The sequence below is a fragment of the Delphinus delphis genome, chromosome 5, assembly GCF_949987515.2.
Source record: "Delphinus delphis chromosome 5, mDelDel1.2, whole genome shotgun sequence".
In the NCBI taxonomy this organism is placed as follows: Eukaryota; Metazoa; Chordata; class Mammalia; order Artiodactyla; family Delphinidae; genus Delphinus; species Delphinus delphis.
In genome coordinates this window covers 118937433-118956907 of record NC_082687.1, presented here as the reverse complement: position 1 = coordinate 118956907, position 19475 = coordinate 118937433, and the positions used below count along the sequence as shown (strand labels likewise).

The following is a 19475-nucleotide window of genomic DNA, read 5'->3' as shown; positions in this document are numbered from 1 at the left end:
CCTGTAGATACAATAAAAAGAAAAGGGATCATACTCATTTTAAACACTTTTCTGAAAAGTATCTGTTTTGCCCATAGTTGATGTGGCAATTTAAATAGCTAAAATTGTTTCAGAAACGGAAAGTGTGACCTGATAGAACTTTAGTTGAGGATATACGATTTTTTTTTTTTTAAAGAAAGCAAAAGATAGTTTAGTCTATTCCCTATTGGTGATTATCTAAATAAAAATGTCTACCTGAGCCAGTGTGAAGTCAATAAGCCAGTAAAATAATTTAACAAGTAAAATCTTAGTGTCAATAACTGTGAAGAGTATGAAATTTTACCCTCCTTGCAAGCTAACAAGTTAGCCTGCCGTAGTTTCATGGATGCTAGATGGCATGAGACTCCTGGGTCGGCGACAAAGGACTTTATTACGCAGCAATAGCAGGAGCCACAGATCCACAGCAGCAGCATTTTCTCCCACTGCCTGACCCCCCAATTCTCGTAGGATGATTGAAAGAGGGCCTGATGGCATCAGCCCATATAGTGGCGTTTATTATAAGAGAGCAGCCCTGAGCTTAGGGAACCCAGATTTTTATAATGGGTAACAATCACGCCTGCTCTTTGCTCCAGAAGCTTTATCTTCCAAGGCTGTTTACTATACAAACATCCTTGAAAAGATAATCTGGAACAAAGGCAGTCAGTTCTTGTGCTCCCCACATATACACAACCAAGCACAGAAACCCATGGAGTATTGGCTTTTTAACACTTACTCTGCATAATCCTATCATCTGAAGTTGTTCACTTTACTAAATATTACATGGCTAAGTAGCTGACCTGGGGGAATATGTAATAATCATATGTACCACACTCCTGATAGCTTATATTTCTCATATCATATTGTATTCACTATGTGTTCTTATGTGTCCAAGCCTCAGTTTGATCATTCTTGAGATGAGATGAGATAAATAATAGGGCCTACATCATAGGCTTGTTGCTGGCATTCATGAGATAATAGACATGAAGCACTTAGAAGAGTGCCTGGCATGCAGCACATACACAACAAATTTATTAATATTGTTATTAACTCAAAATTCATCTCTGCTTATTAGCTGATTTAATAAAGAGAAAGTTCCTCCCACAGGCAGCTGAGGATGCTGGGAAAATTCCCACCAGTCATAACATGCTAGCTGTCTAACTCTGGGGCTGACCTAAATATCCCAAATACCCAGGGGCATTGGGCAGCTTGTCCTGTTCAGCTGTGCAGTGGTACTGTTCAATTGACAGCTTTGCGGGCAAATATGGGGCTCATGGGAGAAGGCTGCCCTTGAGCGGTTCTAGGGCAAATACGCCCAAGTATCTCACACTCAAGTGCTGCCATGGCATGTTTGCTCTAAGTTCCTAATAAATATGGAAAGCCAAATTCTAACCCTTTCTAAAGAGACATATTTTATTATCTGGCCTCTTCTGCTCTCAGGAGGCAAACTTTCAGAGATGCTACTACAAAGTAAACTGAGTGTGTTTTATTATGCTGAAATAATAAGTATTTCTTTATAGGGGCGGCATATCAAATTCTATTCAGATTTTCCGTTTCTGTTGGCTGCAGGATGAAGGGCATCAGAGGAGAGGGACTGAGGGTCGTGAGTGGTGATCCCATTCGGTCTACTCCACCATGTCCCTATTTGTTTTGAATAGGTTCACTGAGCTTTGATATTTGATCCCCCCAGCCATCTTTTGTAGATATAACCTTTGTTTGCTTTTAGTAACTCCCATGACCTCTCATTTACATCCCCAGCTTTCCTTGGATTCCACCTTGACAATCACCTGGATATCTGAGGGACAGGTTATTTAATGAAACTCAAGGAGGCCTGTTCTTATTCCTAAACTGCTAGCTATTTGGGAAGAGGATTTCAGTGTTCAGTCTCAGAATCATCATTTGTTTTCAGAGTTTAGAGATCATCCATCCAAACCCTTCATAAAATTGAGGTCCAGAATTTTAAGTGAATTGCCTAAGATGACACTTCTAGTTAGCAGCTGAAACTAAAAAGTCAAGTTTCTTAGCTCTCAGTCAAACTCTCATTCAATGGCAATACAATTGAGAACTAGGATGGGAAATAAATGTTTGGGCTCTGCAGTCAGATTCACTTGGGTTTATATCCTTTCTCTGCTTATGTTAAAGGAGGTTTATACTTATATAAGAATAGCACCTACTTCACAAGGTTATTGTGAATATAAATGCAGCTTCGCACCGTGTTTTGCACATAGTAACTCCTAATTACTGCGGATATTTATATGGAAAATTGCAGAGCACATGGCAGAAAGCAAATTTTGAAAAAGTAAGTTAAAGGAACTTTCTGAGCAAGCTCACTGGGAAAAATTACTTCTCAGACTCTCATAGAAGAAAGAAAAGCTTATTCCCTTCAAAAAACTATTTTCAGTTGTATGAATCTATTTTTGGTAGCACTCAAAGAAAACTTAAAGTCAAGTGATGGTTTAAGTAGAGGTGACCGCATAGCTCTAGCAATGACTATTTAGAAATAAAACTGGCATTCTCTTCATTTCAAATTATTGCAAATATTTGCATTTGACTTTCTCACTATTTAAAGTACTTCAACGTAAAAACACTATATTTCCCTAATGCTTGAATTCCCTGATGTATGTTGTCAAAGAGATAAGGGAAAACAACTCCTTACCTAGTTTTTTCTGTGAGGAAAACAGGCACCAAATCCTCAAAGGAAGCAAAGCCTTTCATTAGCACTTGAGGTGAAAAGAACTCGCCTACCTGCGTCTTCCTGTTGGGAAAGGGAAACATGTAGAAGATGGTGTCCTTGAAACAATCCCTAAAGCCAGGTGCCCTAGAGAATGATCCATGATTGCTTATAGGATTTTTAATTTTATTTTTATTTTTTTGCGGTACGCGGGCCTCTCACTGTTGTGGCCTCTCCCGTTGCGGAGCACAGGCTCCGGACACGCAGGCTCAGCGGCCATGGCTTATGGGCCCAGCCGCTCCGCGGCATGCGGGATCTTCCCGGATCGGGGCACGAACCCGTGTCCCCTGCATCGGCAGGCGGACTCTCAACAACTGCGCCACCAGGGAAGCCCTGCTTATAGGATTTTTTATGAAAGTCAGTGATAAATATCAAAGTGTAACTCAATGAAAACTGGAGTGGTAAATAGATAACTCTGCTGGAGGTTTAGACAAATGACCTACATATAGAACTTTCCAATGGTCTTTTTTTTTTTTTTTGGCTCCGCCACAGGGCATGTGGGATTTTAGCTCCCCGACCAGGGATGGAACCCTCTCCCCCTGCATTGGAAGCGTGGAGTCTTAACCACCGGACCACCAGGGAAGTCCCCAGTGGTCTTTCTTGATTTGAAGTGGGAATCCAAGCCCACTTTTTAATATGGTAAAAGTTTATATATAAGTGTTGTGTTGAAGAGTCTGGTAAACCTGTAATATTAGACACTGGCAAATAACTCATCTTGGGATTTTAGACAAATTGCTTATCCTGTAAGAAAGTTAAACTTTATAATCTCTTAAAATCTCTGATTTATGAAAATCTGATTTGCAGAATAATTCTATATATGATCCTTAATCAAATTTTAAGGACGAAGAAAAGTAACTGTGTAGTGGTAATTTTCAGGCTCTCAGTGGGTCTCTGAGACTTATGTTATGGTTTAAGCTTTGAGACATTTGTATGGAGATGTCTACAATGACCATATTGGCTTCTGCCATAATGAAGGGGGAACTTTTCTCCCTGAATACCCAAGGAAGTCAATGCACCAAGAGTCCTTTTGTTTCAAAATCTTTTTAATATCTGAAATTCTGGTGAATTCATTGTCAACTTGTTGAAATACTTTGAAAAAAAAGAACTGGAAAGTCGCCTTAAAGCTCATGTGCATGTGTCCAAAATACATAATACAGCTCTTTCTGTCAAAACCAAATAGTGTGAACCCTTCAGAGAGTTCGCAACTTGCCCAAGTGTTTTGCCCGTAAAATTAATGTAAGCAATTCTTTTTTGTTGCCCCAGGATGGTGCCTCTCCACTGGTGTATGCTGTGGCTGCTGTTACCACTCAGCTCCAGGACCCAGAAGTTACCCACTCGAGATGAGGAACTCTTTCAGATGCAAATTCGGGACAAGGCATTTTTTCATGATTCGTCAGTAATTCCAGATGGAGCTGAAATTAGCAGTTATCTCTTTAGAGACACACCTAAAAGGTATTCTCCCTGCAGGACTTCCTTTATCGATAAGCTCAGAACGGGTGTCTCTGAAAAAGAAAGTGACCTTTTAGACTTAGTTTAGGTAATTTGCAGTCAACCTCTGGATAGCATTGCCTAGTTTTCTCTAAGTAAGAAAATAAAACGGCAGTGCAACGTCTAGCCATTAGATGTCTCTTTGATTCTCGCTGATTGTGATCTTTTGGGTGGAGAGAGAAGTCCTTGCGTGTCTAACGTTTTGGAATGGTCATTTTCTTTTCTTCAGGATGGTAGGAAATTTCTAAGAATGACTCTACAGGATGAATGCAATTAATTGAACACATATGATTCTTCAAGGGTTTGCATTGGCTTGTAAGGATAGTATTTCTTTGATCAATATGATTGGTTCTGAAAGCATCAAACCAAACAGAGATAAAAACTGGCCCCTCGGGCTTCCCTGGTGGCGCAGTGGTTGAGAGTCCGCCTGCCGATGCAGGGGACATGGGTTCGTGCCCCGGTCCGGGAAGACCCCACGTGCCGTGGAGCGGCTGGGCCCATGAGCCATGGCCGCTGAGCCTGTGCTCCGCAACGGGAGAGGCCACAACAGTGAGAGGCCCGTGTACCGCAAAAAAAAAAAAAAAAAAAAAAAAACTGGCCCCTCACTTATCTTCACTCCAACATCAACATATTGAACTCACATAATGCTTCTAAGTATTTTGACCTTTAAAACTTACATATATCAACATATATCAATCAATCAATCAATCAATCATATAAACTAATTATATTTAAAGTTACTTACTTTGCAGTACCCAAACTCCTCTTTATCATATTTCAAAAACAGTTTCTCCTTTTAACCTAGGGCACCTTGGCATTCCAAAGGATAAAACTATGTCATGTCATCAATAATCCATTTTCCAAAGATTGAGGTGTATCAAATTATTGTCGTCTTTCTCTTGTCACTTCAGTTTGTTTTTTTTTTTTTCTTGGTACGCGGGCCTCACTGTTGTGGCCTCTCCCGTTGTGGAGCACAGGCTCCGGACGCGCAGGCTCAGCGGCCATGGCTCACGGGCCTAGCCGCTCCGCGGCATGTGGGATCTTCCAGGACCGGGGCACAGAACCCGTGTCCCCTGCATCGGCAGGTGGACTCTCAACCACAGCGCCACCAGGGAAGCCCCGTCACTTCAGTTTTAATTGACAATAAGAATGGAACGTGGTGCTCCTCTTCCACTGAATGGCACAGACATGTTACCATCCGGTCAGTCTGTGTGAGAGTAGATAATCAGTTTTCATATTTTGACTGGTGTGACCTATTGTTTGGGTATCATTTCAGCACCATCTGAATGAAATTATTTGTTTGAATGGAAGTAATAGATTAGGAACTGATTTGTCAGTAATATATAAAATAATTATGACTCTTTCAATGACATTCCTAAGACTGAAGGCACAAAATGCAAGGATGATTATACTAAAGGAACTTGATGTCTTAGTATTTACAGAGACTTAGTCTGTGAAAAGAAGGAAGGGTAGAGGAGGCAGTTTTAATGATTCAAATTAGTCTTAAATATCAGCTGAATTCATGCCGAACCATTTTGCTTGTCATATTCTTTTGTCTCTTGAAACTTTTGAGTGAATCCAAATTTTTCTTTAAAAAATTACTTTGATTTCCCAAATGTACTTGTGCACTGCTTTGCAGTGTTCTTTAAAGCACAGCATTCCTCATTATGTAATCATTTCACTTAATCAAATAAATGGTTTATCTTTGATCTTCCAGTCTCTTAAAAACTAAATAAGTTTTGGTTCTAAGCGCTGTCTTAAAATTACATTTTTTTTTTCTTTGAAGCAACATGTTTTTATTATAAGACATTTCAAAACAACACATGCTCCTTTCCTCCTTCTGTTTTTATTTCTTTCATTTGTTCATTCTTTTGGGTTTTTTCCCCCCCGCACAAATCATGATTGGAGACTTTGATATCTACATTTGGATGCAATGTTAACAATAGTTAAAGAGTTGTGGCCACAGTCATTTCTAGGGGTAAAATATGTGATGGGAGAACCCATATAGACATTGTTGATATTACAACTAAAGATGAAATTCCAGATAAAGTTTGGAAGCAGAGAATAGCAAAAGAAAACAAATTCATTAATTATGCTTATGTTTATACATAGATTCCAAAGTCTAAATGGTTCACGGAGTGTTTATCCCTCAACTCTGGCCTTATAATTTGGAGCATATTTGTCACATTTCTGTCTCCCTCACTAGCCAGTAAATACCTGGTGCTCATAGATCGTGCCCTATCATCTCTGATTGCAGCTCCGTTCCATGAGTGCACTGTGCATGGTAGACAATAAATGTTTGTCAAATTGTTAAAGTTTATTCCGATTGTCTTTTATCCCTAATCATAAGTGCTTCCATATGAAAATGTTGACTTAGAGGGACTCTCTGATGTTTCATATGTAAAATGATTACCCTGTGGAATGCAAGCATTGTTTTCTCTGTTATTGGTTGCTTATGGCCTGTATTAAAGTTACTAAGACACAGTTGCATACTTTTGGAAATAAACTACTTTCTTGATTGAAATGAGAACAGAAGATAATAGGTGAACGTGCACATTGATTTCAGCACTGGTTAGCTCGGCTACCCACATAAAAACCAAAAACAAACAAAACTAAAAAGTTTCGAATACTTTTAAAATTACACAATGCTAAATAAATTATTTTGTCTTACCTAATTCTTTGTAATGTTCATAGGTTCAGTCATGTTTATGTGGTTAATATCACCTATGCAACCTGGCCAAAGGAACAAAATTCTACTCTCCAAAAGTTGACTGAATTTGAAAATTAAACCATCTGACACCTCTCTTTAGGGATGCTTAAGTCCATAAACCTTCCATATAGTAAAGAGTACAATCATCTAGTTATTTTGTTTGGATGATTGCCTAAGTTTACTATATTCCGAACAAGCTTTTTTTGCTTTTATAGGGTCTTCCCTTTATTTGTCCTTCCACAGCCCTATTTCCACCCTCCAGCTCCTAATTCATCTTGGAATAATGAAGGGGGGAAAGCACATATATTTCCATTCAGATTCAGTATCTTCAGGTAGGAACAGACTAAGTGTAGGTATCCTAAGGCTAGAATAAGGTAGGTGTTATGATTCTTGGGTTCTGTTTATTCATTTAGTAATGCATTCATTAAGAAGACTTTATCAAGTACTTTCTACCTGCAGAAATCTGTGCTAAATGCTGAGAATAAAATGACATGGAAAATGAACCCTAAGTGGGCCTTTGTTGGGAAAATGACATTAATCGAATAATAATATAAATATATAGTAACAAATTGCAATAGGTGCCCAAAGTGAAAAGTATAGGACACTCAGAGCATGGGAGAGAACCTGAGCCAGAACAGTTAGAGAAGGCATCCCTGAAGAAGTGACCTTTAAATATTAGTAAGGGCATGTACATCAACTATATTTCAATTAAAAAATTATTTATTTACAAATATTAATAAGGACTAAGGGGTGTATTTCAGGCAGAGCAAACAACATCCCAATGGCTCAAAGAAGCCCTACGTGGTTCGAGCACAGAAAGCAAAAGGGATGATGACATGACAGTGAGGTAGGCGGAGGCGCCACTGCTGGGGAAGTTGTAGACTCTCTGAACAAGTAAAGACTTTTTTCCCCAAAAGTGAAAAGCTAAACTTATTCATTAATCCAACAAATATTTATTAATAATTATTTTAGTCTCTAAGTCTTCATCAATGAACTAAATGCCCTGTCCTCTTGTAGCTTTCATTCTAGTTGGGGGAGGTGGGAAAATAAAAAAACAAACAAAGGTATATCTAATACATCAGGTAGTGATAAGTGCTTTGAAGAAAAATGAAGAGGAGTAGAACAGCTTCACGGGTAGGAAGGTGATGTCTTACATAAGGGGTCAGAGTCGGTCTATGGCGAGATGGTGACTGACTCTAGAGAAGAGAGTTGATGCAGTGACTGAGCACGTAAGGTCAACAGCTGGAGGATGAGCATCTCAGATGGAGAAACAGCAAGTTCAGAGGCCCTGAGGCAAGAGTGTGCCGTAGTCATTCCACAGAGAGCAAGGAGCTGAGTAAAGAAGGGAGAGAATAGAGGAGACGAGTTTAGAGGTTTGGTTGGGGACGCAAATCATTGCAAGTTCTGAATGAGACAAGAAGCTCCTGGAGGGTTTGCAGCGAGTGTGTTCAGACTTAGGTGTACATGGATATCTCCTCCTGGAAGGAGGTAAATAAACTAAGGAGGTCAAAGTGGAAACAAGGCCAGTCAGAAGGCTATTGCAATGCTCAGACAAGAAAAAATGGTGGCTTGATCTGGTGGTAACAGGGAAAGTGGAACAAAGGGATGGACTCTGGGTATATTTTAAAGATGAAGCCAAAAAAAAAAAAAAAAATGACTGCTGATTCAGTGTATGTGGAGTGGAAGAGTAAGAAAAAGTCAAGAATGCCTCTAAAACGTTTGTCCTGAGCAACTGGAAGGTTAGGGCTGTCATTTACTGAGTAGAGACAGACTGCAGAAGTTGGTTTGATGAGAGAATGAGAAGTTTGGATTAGACATCTTAAGTTTGAAACTTTCAGTAATCTCTAAAGGAAGATGGTGAGAAGATAGTTGTCTCTAAAATTTGGCTAAGAGTTCAGGCTGACAATTTACATTTGAGAATCATTAAAATAGAAGAGCTTAAAGCTGTGAGCCTGGGTGAGATCACACAGGGAATGAGCACGGGTAGAAAAGAGTGTCCTAGCACAGGCCCTTGGTTCACCCCATGGGTTAGAGGTCGGGGAGGTGAGAAGAACTGCAGAGGAGGCTGATGGAGCAGCTGGCCACGGTGGTCAGTTTGGAGAGGGTGTTGGGGTAGATATAGAGAGAATCGAGAGGCAAAGAGGTACCCAGGAGGTGCAATCTCTAGGAGGTGAAACTTGCTTATTTTTTGCCGTGAAACCAGTGAGGAAACCACTGTTTCCTCCCTTGCAAGATTATGGGCTTTGAAAGATAAATGGAATCATCTAAATTATTCAGAGTAAGAATATATAGCATTGTTATACATAGGCAATATTTTTATTCTACTTAAAAGTTCTTTTGAGACATCATTTAAAAAATCGAAGGGGAAAGCATAGAGGAGAATGTTTTGTTCTTTTAAAATGTTTTCAAATCACTAGGTTATTAATTCAACAGAAAATCTTAGTGACAGAGAAATGTGCCTTTCCACTGACTGACACAGTTATCTTTACCTTTTAAAAATATTTCTCAAATGGTCATTAGATACCTCTCTCCAAAAGGATATGGAATAGTAAAACTGAACAAAAGTCAAGATTGTAAAAGCCTGAATACGTGTTATTTTGCCAGAGACCAACATGCATTTTAGAAGGACACTGCTGTGAAAATGATCTCTTGGAATGGTTGGCGCTTTAGAGTGCCCTTGGGGTAACTTATAAATTTATCGCCAAATTTATGGAAAATGCAGTACCTGTAGGGCAACGTACCTGGAAATTCCTCTTGGTTGTGACTTACTTTGCACTGGTGTTAAATAACACCCCCAAACTGGTAAGTTTTGATTCTTAACTCGAGTAACACCCAAACTCCACATTTTGGTTCAATGTCTTTCAATTATTTCAGACTGTGTCGATGGTAAATCTGGTCGCAGAACCTTGGGCTATTGGACTTCCACGGTTACTGCTGAAAATATCATGATTTATGTCAGATAGCCAGTTTGATTTTCTGTTAAGTGAATACAAATTAAACCAAGTGATTTTTCCCACTAATCTTGGTTGTAAGTGTTAGGATGAATTACCTCGGTCTGAAGTGGTCCACTTTCACCCAGGTATTTCTTTGTGGTTGAAGAAGACAACACGCCATTGTCAGTCACAGTGACTCCCTGCGATGCGCCCTTAGCGTGGACGCTGAGCCTCCAGGAGCTGCCAGAGGAGGCGAGCGGGGAAGGCTCAGGTAAGCGGCGCGGCAGACCTGACCCCGGACCTCTGGATGGATAGCTGAAAGGCTTATGAGACAGACAGCCTTCTGTTAGTAAGAAAAACCAGCACGGATGCATGGGGGAAGCTGGAGATTTGGGGCTGGAGATGAGGGAAACAGAGGATGACATCAGATGGCGGTGATTTGGTGAAATAAAAGGTTGAGAGAGACAGGTGTGTGGGCTGAAGGAGTGAGGAAAGGCAAGGGGTGAGCATCGGCTTCCCTGGCTGTGGTTTGCAGTCTTGCCTAACCACCGGACTCACCACTGGGGGCTGTATATGCTACTGACGCCTGCATCCTACCTCCGAGGTTGTGATTTAATTGCCCTGGGGTGGGGTCTGGACATTGGGATGCTAAAAGTTCCCCTCCAGGTGAATCTAATATGCACCCAAGGATAAGAGCCTCTGATCTCTGGGGAGTAAAGGGTCGCCACAAAGAGAGAACAAAAGGGCATCGAGCACCACGGGAAGTCCAGGATGAGAAGAAAGTCAGGAGGAATAGGTCAGGCATCTGAAGAAGATGCAGATGGTGGGAAGCAAATGACAGATACAAAGAAATGAGTAGAGTCTGTATGAGGCCCTGGGTTGACGCTGCTTCCCTTTAAGGGGCAAAGGCATCCTAGCTTGAAGTGAAGGCTTGAGACTGGTGCCATGACAGGATGGTAGCCAGCTAGATACGTACAGTGATGTGGGAACTCTGTAATTAGGAAAATATTGAAAGGGCGTATGGGGAGTGGCGAGATTGAGATAGAATGAGTAGTCACATGATGATTGTGTTAATTGCGTCGTTTAGGAATATGAAGTTCTACATACCTCACTCTCAACCCGCAGTGATCAGCTGGAAAAGATCCATTCCCACTCTGGCTACACGGTCCTTCTCTGGGTCTTCTAACACCGATATCTGTGTGACATCTGATATTAATAGGAACAAAAAATGGAAAACATTATTTTAGTTTCAGTACTTTCCCTATATTCCTCCTGAGCGCGTGTTCTACACGTTGAAAATTAGGTCCTCTTACTGGTGCTTTATATTCTATATTTTAAAGAGGTTGTCCAGTCCTACTAACAAAAGTGAAATTAGTGAAATGGCTAGCCATCCAAGTGCAAACTGACAGAACCCTTCTGGCAAAAGCAAATTGACAGTAGGGATTAGTCTCTAAGAGGTTTGCAGTCTTTGACCTAAAAATTCTACCAGCTGGAATCTATCCTGAAGAAATAATGTAAAATCAGAAAAGCCTTACATATATAACAGCATTATTATAATGGTCAAAAATTAACCAACAGTTTCATTTTTATGATATAATATTAAGTGAGAAAAATGGAGGTTTCTCTAGGTACATATATGCATGATAATAAGTGTTATAAAGTTGCAGAGAAAAATAAGAGAAAATAATAACAACTGCATAAACATGTGTAGAAGGAAGACTGATAGAAATAGACCAAACTGTTAATAAAGGACTATATGGATTTGTATTAATGGATGATTTTTTTTTTATCTTGTTCTCTATCTCCCAGTTTTCTACTGGGAACATGTATTCTTTTTACAATGGAGAAAAACTAAATGAAATTGTCTTAAGAACACAGTTTAAGGTTGGCAAGCCACAGCACATGCCCTGACGTGTAGGCTGTGCTTCTCTTGTGTCTTTTAGGTGATCCAGAGCCTCTGGCTCAGCAGAAGCAGCAGATCATCAATGAGGAAGGCGCAGAGTTATTCTCCTACAAAGGCAACGACGTGGAATATTTCATATCTTCTAGTTCTCCATCTGGTTTATATCAGTTGGAGCTTCTTTCAACAGAGAAAGACACACATTTCAAAGTATATGCCACCACAACTCCAGAGTCTGACCAGCCCTACCCTGAATTACCTTATGACCCGAGAGTCGACGTTACCTCCCTGGGATGCACCACGGTCACTTTGGCTTGGAAACCGAGCCCCACGGCCTCTTTGCTGAAACAACCCATTCAGTACTGTGTGGTCATCAACAAAGAGCACAATTTCAAAAGTCTCTGCGCAGTGGAAGCGAAGTTGAGTGCAGACGACGCTTTCATGATGGCACCAAAGCCCGGTCTGGACTTCAGCCCTTTTGACTTTGCCCACTTCGGATTTGCTTCGGATAATTCAGGTAAAGAGCACAGCTTCCTGACAAAGCCGTCTCCAAAACTGGGGAGGCACGCCTACTCGAGGCCCAAGGTTGACATTCAGAAAATCTGCATAGGAAACAAGAACATCTTCACCGTCTCGGATCTGAAACCCGATACGCAGTACTACTTTGACGTCTTCGTGGCCAACAGCAACAGCAATATGAGCACTGCTTACGTGGGCACCTTTGCCAGGACCAAGGAAGAAGCGAAACAGAAGACAGTTGAGCTGAAAGATGGGAAAGTTACGGATGTGTTCGTTAAAAGGAAGGGGGCAAAGTTTCTACGGTTTGCTCCAATCTCGTCTCACCAAAAAGTCACCTTATTTATTCACTCTTGTCTGGACGCTGTCCAAATCCAAGTGAGAAGAGATGGGAAACTTCTTCTGTCTCAGAACGTGGAAGGCATTCGACAGTTTCAGCTGAGAGGAAAACCTAAAGCCAAATATCTCATTCGACTGAAAGGAAACAAGAAGGGAGCATCTATGTTGAAAATACTAGCTACCACCAGGCCCAGTAAGCAGTCATTTCCCTCTCTTCCTGAAGACACGCGCATCAAAGCCTTCGACAAGCTGCGTACCTGTTCTTCAGCCACCGTGGCTTGGCTAGGCACCCAGGAAAGGAACAAGTTTTGCATCTACAAAAAGGAAGTGGATGATAATTACAGTGAAGACCAGAAGAAAAGAGAGCAAAACCAATGCCTTGGACCAGATACAAGGAAGAAATCAGAGAAGGTCCTCTGTAAATATTTCCACAGTCAAAACCTGCACAAAGCAGTGACCACAGAAACAATCAAAGGTCTTCAGCCTGGAAAATCTTACCTGCTGGATGTTTATGTCACAGGACATGGGGGGCACTCTGTGAAGTATCAGAGTAAAGTTGTAAAAACCAGGAAGTTCTGTTAGTTACCTTGTATAGAGATATATCACTTAGAACTCCAGGAGAGACATTAAATCACTTTAAGTATAAACTGACTACTCCCACAGCTGAGAGAAGTTGTGACCTGTACTTGTACTATGGAAGAAGGGATATCAACTGGTGTATATTGATGTTTATATAAGTAATTGTTGGAGGAGACTTGGTCTAGTGTGCCCCAATGGTACCTAGTGTGTATCTGATATCCACTGATGTCAAAGAGAAAGGACATCTTGAAGGAACTGCCATCCCTTGCTTTGACCACTGCATGAACTGCTTCTAAATTATTTTATCACCTAAAAATTTTGAATATGCCATTCATTGCACACATCCACAAATGCAAATTATTCCTCTCAATAGATGCTAGAATATATATAAATTATTTTATAAAGTCTTGTTTTAAATGTCAGTGTTTCTATGATTGTAAACTATTAAATTCTTTTCCTGTTAAAGTACGGATCAAATCTAAGTATATTAAGTGGACAGCCCTTTAGTCAGTTCTATTGCTATTGTAAATTCTTTTTTTTTTTTTTTTTTTTTCCGGTATGCGGGCCTCTCACTGTTGTGGCCTCTCCCGTTGCGGAGCACAGGTTCCGGACGCGCAGGCTCAACGGCCATGGCTCACGGGCCTAGCCGCTCCACAGCATGTGGGATCTTCCCGGACCGGGGCACAAACCCATGTCCCCTGCATTGGCAGGCGGACTCTCAACCACTGCGCCACTAGGGAAGCCCTATTGTAAATTCTTATCTGTTGAGTAAAATGTTTAAATACTGTATGTATCTCATGTACAAAGTTGACATACATTATATTCATGTATATAAAATTAAAGATATTAGATTATATACTGTTCATTTTCCCAAGCAGCTACCTTGGTGTATTCGATTTCTATTCTGTCCCCCAAACTGCGCCTTTATGTAATTTTGCACCAGGTTTGACCCTTTTTTAATAGTTAAAAGGCATGCTGCATCTCTCTAAAGTTACTGTGGCATTAGAGACAGTTATTGAAATTTGTATTTTGACATTGAATAGGAGCTAGCTGTTGTGAGAATTGAGAGCGCACCAATGGACTTGGAATAAGACAAGCCTCAAGATACTGTAGCTCGATAAGTATTCAACAAATCGTCCTTAACAACCTAAAATATATTACCTCTCTTTTAAAAATAACCATCTATTTTAAGTACAAAATTGGGATATGCCAAATATTTTCCAGCTGCTTGAATATTAGCAAAATAATTGTTTTGATTTCTAGTGGGAACAACTAAGCAACCACCAATTAGGACTTTAATTAGTCATGAGAAAAATATGGAAGCTGCTGGTTTGTAACATTTACAGTCTGTTACTTTTAGCTTTGATTTTTCATGAATCTTCAAAAAGTAATTTAGGTGTAAGATAAAATTTAGGCAAATAATAATAGGAACCTTCATTTATCAAAAACTCTTTACAGAGGGCAGTTTTAGATAGTTTCATTCTCCACAGGTTCTATACATGATGTGTCATGAAAACACTGGAGGATTTAGAAGAGTCTGGGATTTCCAGTCAACTAGGCTATATGCGGCTTTAGGAAAATCTGCTACGTCCCCTTGTTCCTCTTTCCCAGTTATAAATTAAGTGGTGATAGATGTGGATAAGATGATATCATAGGATACCTTCTATCATGACACATTGTGTTTTGTAGAATTCTATGATTCTAAATGAGAAAGTGTCTCTGTAACTACAAGTGGGGCAGGTGTAATTCCTTAACCACTGCATTTCCCCTATGTGCTGGCACCGCCTTTCATGTGGTGGGCCTCTCACTGCTGCGGCCTCTCCCGCTGCGGAGCACAGGCTCCGGACGCGCAGGCTCGGCGGCCATGGCTCACGGGCCCGGCCGCTCCGCGGCATGTGGGATCTTCCCGGACCGGGGCACGAACCCGTGTCCCCTGCATCGGCAGGCGGACTCTCAACCACTGTGCCACCAGGGAAGCCCGAGTAGCATTCTTATGGAGTATAAAGCCACTATGGCTTGGGGAGTATAAGTGGTGGTCCTTAGGAGAAAATATTCCCTCTAAAAATGTGTCATCCAATTCATCAGCGTTAAGATATCAAAACAAAATTTATCATATCTGTATGAAGCATTGTGACACCTGAAATAATTTTTTAAAAGGAAGAAAGAGCATGTCCCCAGTGGCCACATAACCAACCAACTTGGAAGGAGAACTTTAAAATTGACAATATCCCAGAGACCTTCTTATCCTAAGTTATAAATACGGTGCCTTTGGAAGGAGAATCTACTTTCTCATATTATTCACAAATATATTATTACAGAGCAATGTGCTAAATGGGACTACAGTGAATCAAAGAGTTATTGCAGCTTCTGAAGGTGACGGACTTAACTCTCAGATATTGCTAAATGCCTGGGAAACGCTGGGAGCCAGGCCAAATCAATTTAACCAAGCTTTTATTTTTTAGCCAACTGGGATGGCGGTTTCTATGTACTCTGGATATACCAGAGAATTCTTTCATGGCCCCAGTGAAATTTGCCTTTTAAAAATTATGGGAAAATTAAACACACATTGTAAAACTTCTATCACTCATAAAGGAAGAGAGAAACCTATTAAAAACAAAGCTCTCTTATTTACTAATGTGTTTAGATTTTAGGAGCATTCAGGTGAACTGAGGACAAGAAAGAAAAATTTGTTCTTAATTAACAAAAGAACTAGAAAGCTAATATGGAAACACCACCTTTTCTCCATTAAGCTCCGGGATAGCTGTATTGAGAACAGGGCATTTAGAATACCAAGTATAGCCATAGTATCATTGAGGAGGGAGGAATCTCTGAGGACATTTTATTTGAGTTCACTATCTTTATTTTTCAGGTGCAAAAGGAAATTGAATACCAGAGAAATAAAAAGAAAGTTCTCATAGTCGAAACAAATAAGTAATAGAATTGCTTGGACTCCAAAATCCTTACTAGAATATAAATCACCAATTCTTAGGGAAAAGAAGTCACTTATGGATTATTTTCCAAAAGGAAATAAAATATTTGTCTTATTTATGACTTCAAAGCAACTCATTCTTAAAGACCATTTCAAATTTCGTTAAGACTGTGTGTGTAACCCATAACTGACAACTGCAAACTTGTAAGAAAAAAAAAGTTATGATTATTTTTAGAGACAGAAGGTATTCTAATCTAGGTTTGCATGTACACACAAACTGAGGCTGTTAAGTTCGTTAGTCAATTATTTTAATCTAAAACTATTCAGAATCTATACAAGTTTATAGCAGATGATTTTCTTGGTTAAGTTATAATCAATGTCTAGATTAATTTTTTAAACATGCATCAGAGGATTAGTGCTGGAAAGGATATATGCATTGATTATTTTAGTTACTCCGAATACACTTGGAAAAGTTGTGATCTTTGTATCCTGAAAAGCCAAATGAAGCAACGTCAAATAAAAAATCACTTAGATGAACTTTAGAGTTTGAAATCAGTTTTAATGGTTTTTAATAGTTTGGGAGGTCCAGACACCATTGAAAACACACACACACACACTCACACACTCACACACACACAAACACACACACACGTTTTGAATACAATTCAAGGAATTTGTTGGACCTGAAACCAACAGGAATCTCTTCCAACACATTACTAATGCCTCTTAGAGATCATCTAGTTCAACTATCTCAATTTATAGATGAGGAAATTGAGGCTCAGCTAAGACTAGAACCCAGATTCCTGTACTCCCAGTTTAATGTTCACTCCAGGAGTTCATTTTAAACACTTCTTCACTCCAGAAGACATGCAGCCGCTCACCCAGACTGTGCACCTTTGTCTCTCTTCACTGGCTGGCTTCAACACAAAAACCAGCATCTAACTTGAAGAACAAGGTCCTTTGGAGCATCTCCAGCCACTTCCTTCCCCACTTAGATATGGTGCAATAGAGATAAAGTCAGCTGGGAACTTGCCTTTGGGTCCTTCCCCCAGGACCAAGCAAAGTGACTGCAGCCCGATTTCAGCTGTACTCTGTTTGAAGTTGTCCGCAGGACCTGGGAGACATCAGGGCACACTCATCATTGTGTTTTTCCCAGAGAGTTTTGGTCAGAAAAATATGCAGTAGCTTGGGATTTGGGTCTTTGTTGTTGTTGTGAAGGTGGGAAATGGGAGAGAGGAGAACAGAGAGAGGAAATGGAGCATGGAGCAAAGTATAGTTTTATCTAATTTCTTTCTCAAAGTGGTCTGAGAGATCAAGGGAAGTGAGAGATCTAACAGCTTAATTTTATTAAGGTTTTGGATTCTGTTCTACACACAACCTGACACCGAAAAATTTAATAGATCACCATCCACTCTATTAAAATTGCATCCCGCTATTTGCTAGGAATGGTTGATCATGTATCTGGGTAAGATTTCCTTCATTTCTGTTTCTTTGCATTCCCCTTCCTCAACCTTTGAGAAATAAACTTAGTAATCAAAGTTTAGAGATGAAATTACTTAGAATGGCTTTTCATATCCACCCTTATACCTCTTTCAAAGATATTTTACAATATTCTTTCAAAGTATAAAATATATAGAAGGCTACTGATCGCCATCACAGAAAAATAATTGGTTCCAAGATGGAAGAGTGCAAGGCCTTAGAGGTGGTTATGTTGCTATATTGTCATTATTCAGATTCTAATGAAGATAGTGTGGCATCTAGTGTTAGAGGGGGAAGAGAGTAGTGCCAGGAGGGACACTGCATCCTCGTAAAAGACCGCTTAGAAAACAGAGAGAAGAATGAATGTAACTTGTCATCCCATTGCCCTACAGGGGAGAATTTTCAGAAAAGTGTAAGGTTTTCTGGAAACTTGTTAGAAACTTAGAGTCTAGAAACTTTGAAGCAGGGACACGTCAAGCAGGCTCCCAGGATGTGGACATGTCCCAAGACTTCAGAATTTGAAATAATTTTATGAATTGAGACTAAGGTGCAAAACAAAGAAGTTACAGCAGATGGGTTCTTGTTATGGGTGATGAGATCCAGACAGAACAGATAAAAATAATAATAATAATAACCATCTTACAACTAAGACAAGCGATGAACGCGTTGCTTTGTTTTTGAGTCCGGTGCTATTGTCAGAAAGTGAGCTTTAAGAAGCAATTTCAAAATGTGTCAAGTCTCTCTCTGCTTGTGTAAATACTTGCCAATATTAATATCCAATCAAATTGTCATAATTTGGAAAGGAGCAAATATCCATTTCTTGTCTATAGTTAGGCCTTGGTATAATCTTTCTACATTGTGTAAATAAGGCAGCATAGGATTATATAAACAGTTGTTTTAAGATACACTTGACAAGACTCCCAAATGTCCATATTTAATTATAATTCTGACAGGATTTTGCTTCTGAGAAAAATTATTTGTAATAAACAGAACCAAGTACATTAATACATAGCAGGGTTAGAGGTTTGACTGTTCAGTCTCATCCCTTCCCATAAAATGAACTCTGACCTATTAAATAAAATTAACATATTGCTACTTTTACCATGCAGGTTGCAAAATTTCCCCAATGCCAAATCAACAGGCAGTTTTTGGAAGCAGTTTGTTACCCTCAAAAGCCACAGAGATGTTGCACAGGCCTCTGCATTTGACTGACCAATTTTGTGCCCTTCTGTGGATCCATATGGTTAAAATACCTGGATTGTGGCTGAACCATTTAAGAGTTATAACCACAGATATAGTTTGCTGTGGGAGCAATTTGCTACGAGCAACTGGTGTAGTCACAAATATGGCCCATTTCCAATGGTTGTGTTCCCAAGTATCAGAGCAGCCACAAGTAGCCTTAGTGACATTTAAAGTTTCCTGGTGCTTCTGGATGTAGTAAGAACTTTACTTGAGACCAGCAAAGAGGCAAGTGAAACAACTGAGAGAGACAAATAAAGGTACATATATTTTTTAAATAAACAAATAAAATTCAACCAATTTTACTATGGTAAAATGTAATTTTAAAAACATGTTTTTAAGGAAATAACAGACTCTTTTAGCTTGCGGGCCTCTCACTGTTGTGGCCTCTCCCGTTGCAGAGCACAGGCTCCGGATGCGCAGGCTCAGTGGCCATGGCTCACGGGCCCAGCCACTCTGCGGCATGTGGGATCTTCCCGGACCGGGGCACGAACCCTTGTCCCCTGCATCGGCAGGCGGACTCTGAACCACTGCGCCACCAGGGAAGCCCTCTTTTAGCTGTTTTTAATGGTAGTATTGAATATCTCCTTCCTGCCAAATAAAGCTTGCCGTGCTTC

General features: G+C 40.1%; 1 protein-coding gene across 1 annotated transcript in view; it reads left to right on the top strand.

The window, feature by feature from the left end:
• The window catches only part of NDNF (neuron derived neurotrophic factor), a 38159-nt gene extending 23975 nt beyond the window's left edge, over positions 1–14184 (top strand). Inside the window, exons 2-4 of the mRNA XM_060011851.1 lie at positions 4010–4198; positions 10024–10148; positions 11821–14184. Coding sequence (XP_059867834.1) covers positions 4011–4198; positions 10024–10148; positions 11821–13214 — 1707 coding nt within the window. The 5' untranslated portion in view covers position 4010 and the 3' untranslated portion in view covers positions 13215–14184. The remainder of the gene's footprint in view (positions 1–4009; positions 4199–10023; positions 10149–11820) is intronic.
• Positions 14185–19475: the final 5291 nt, after the last annotated feature.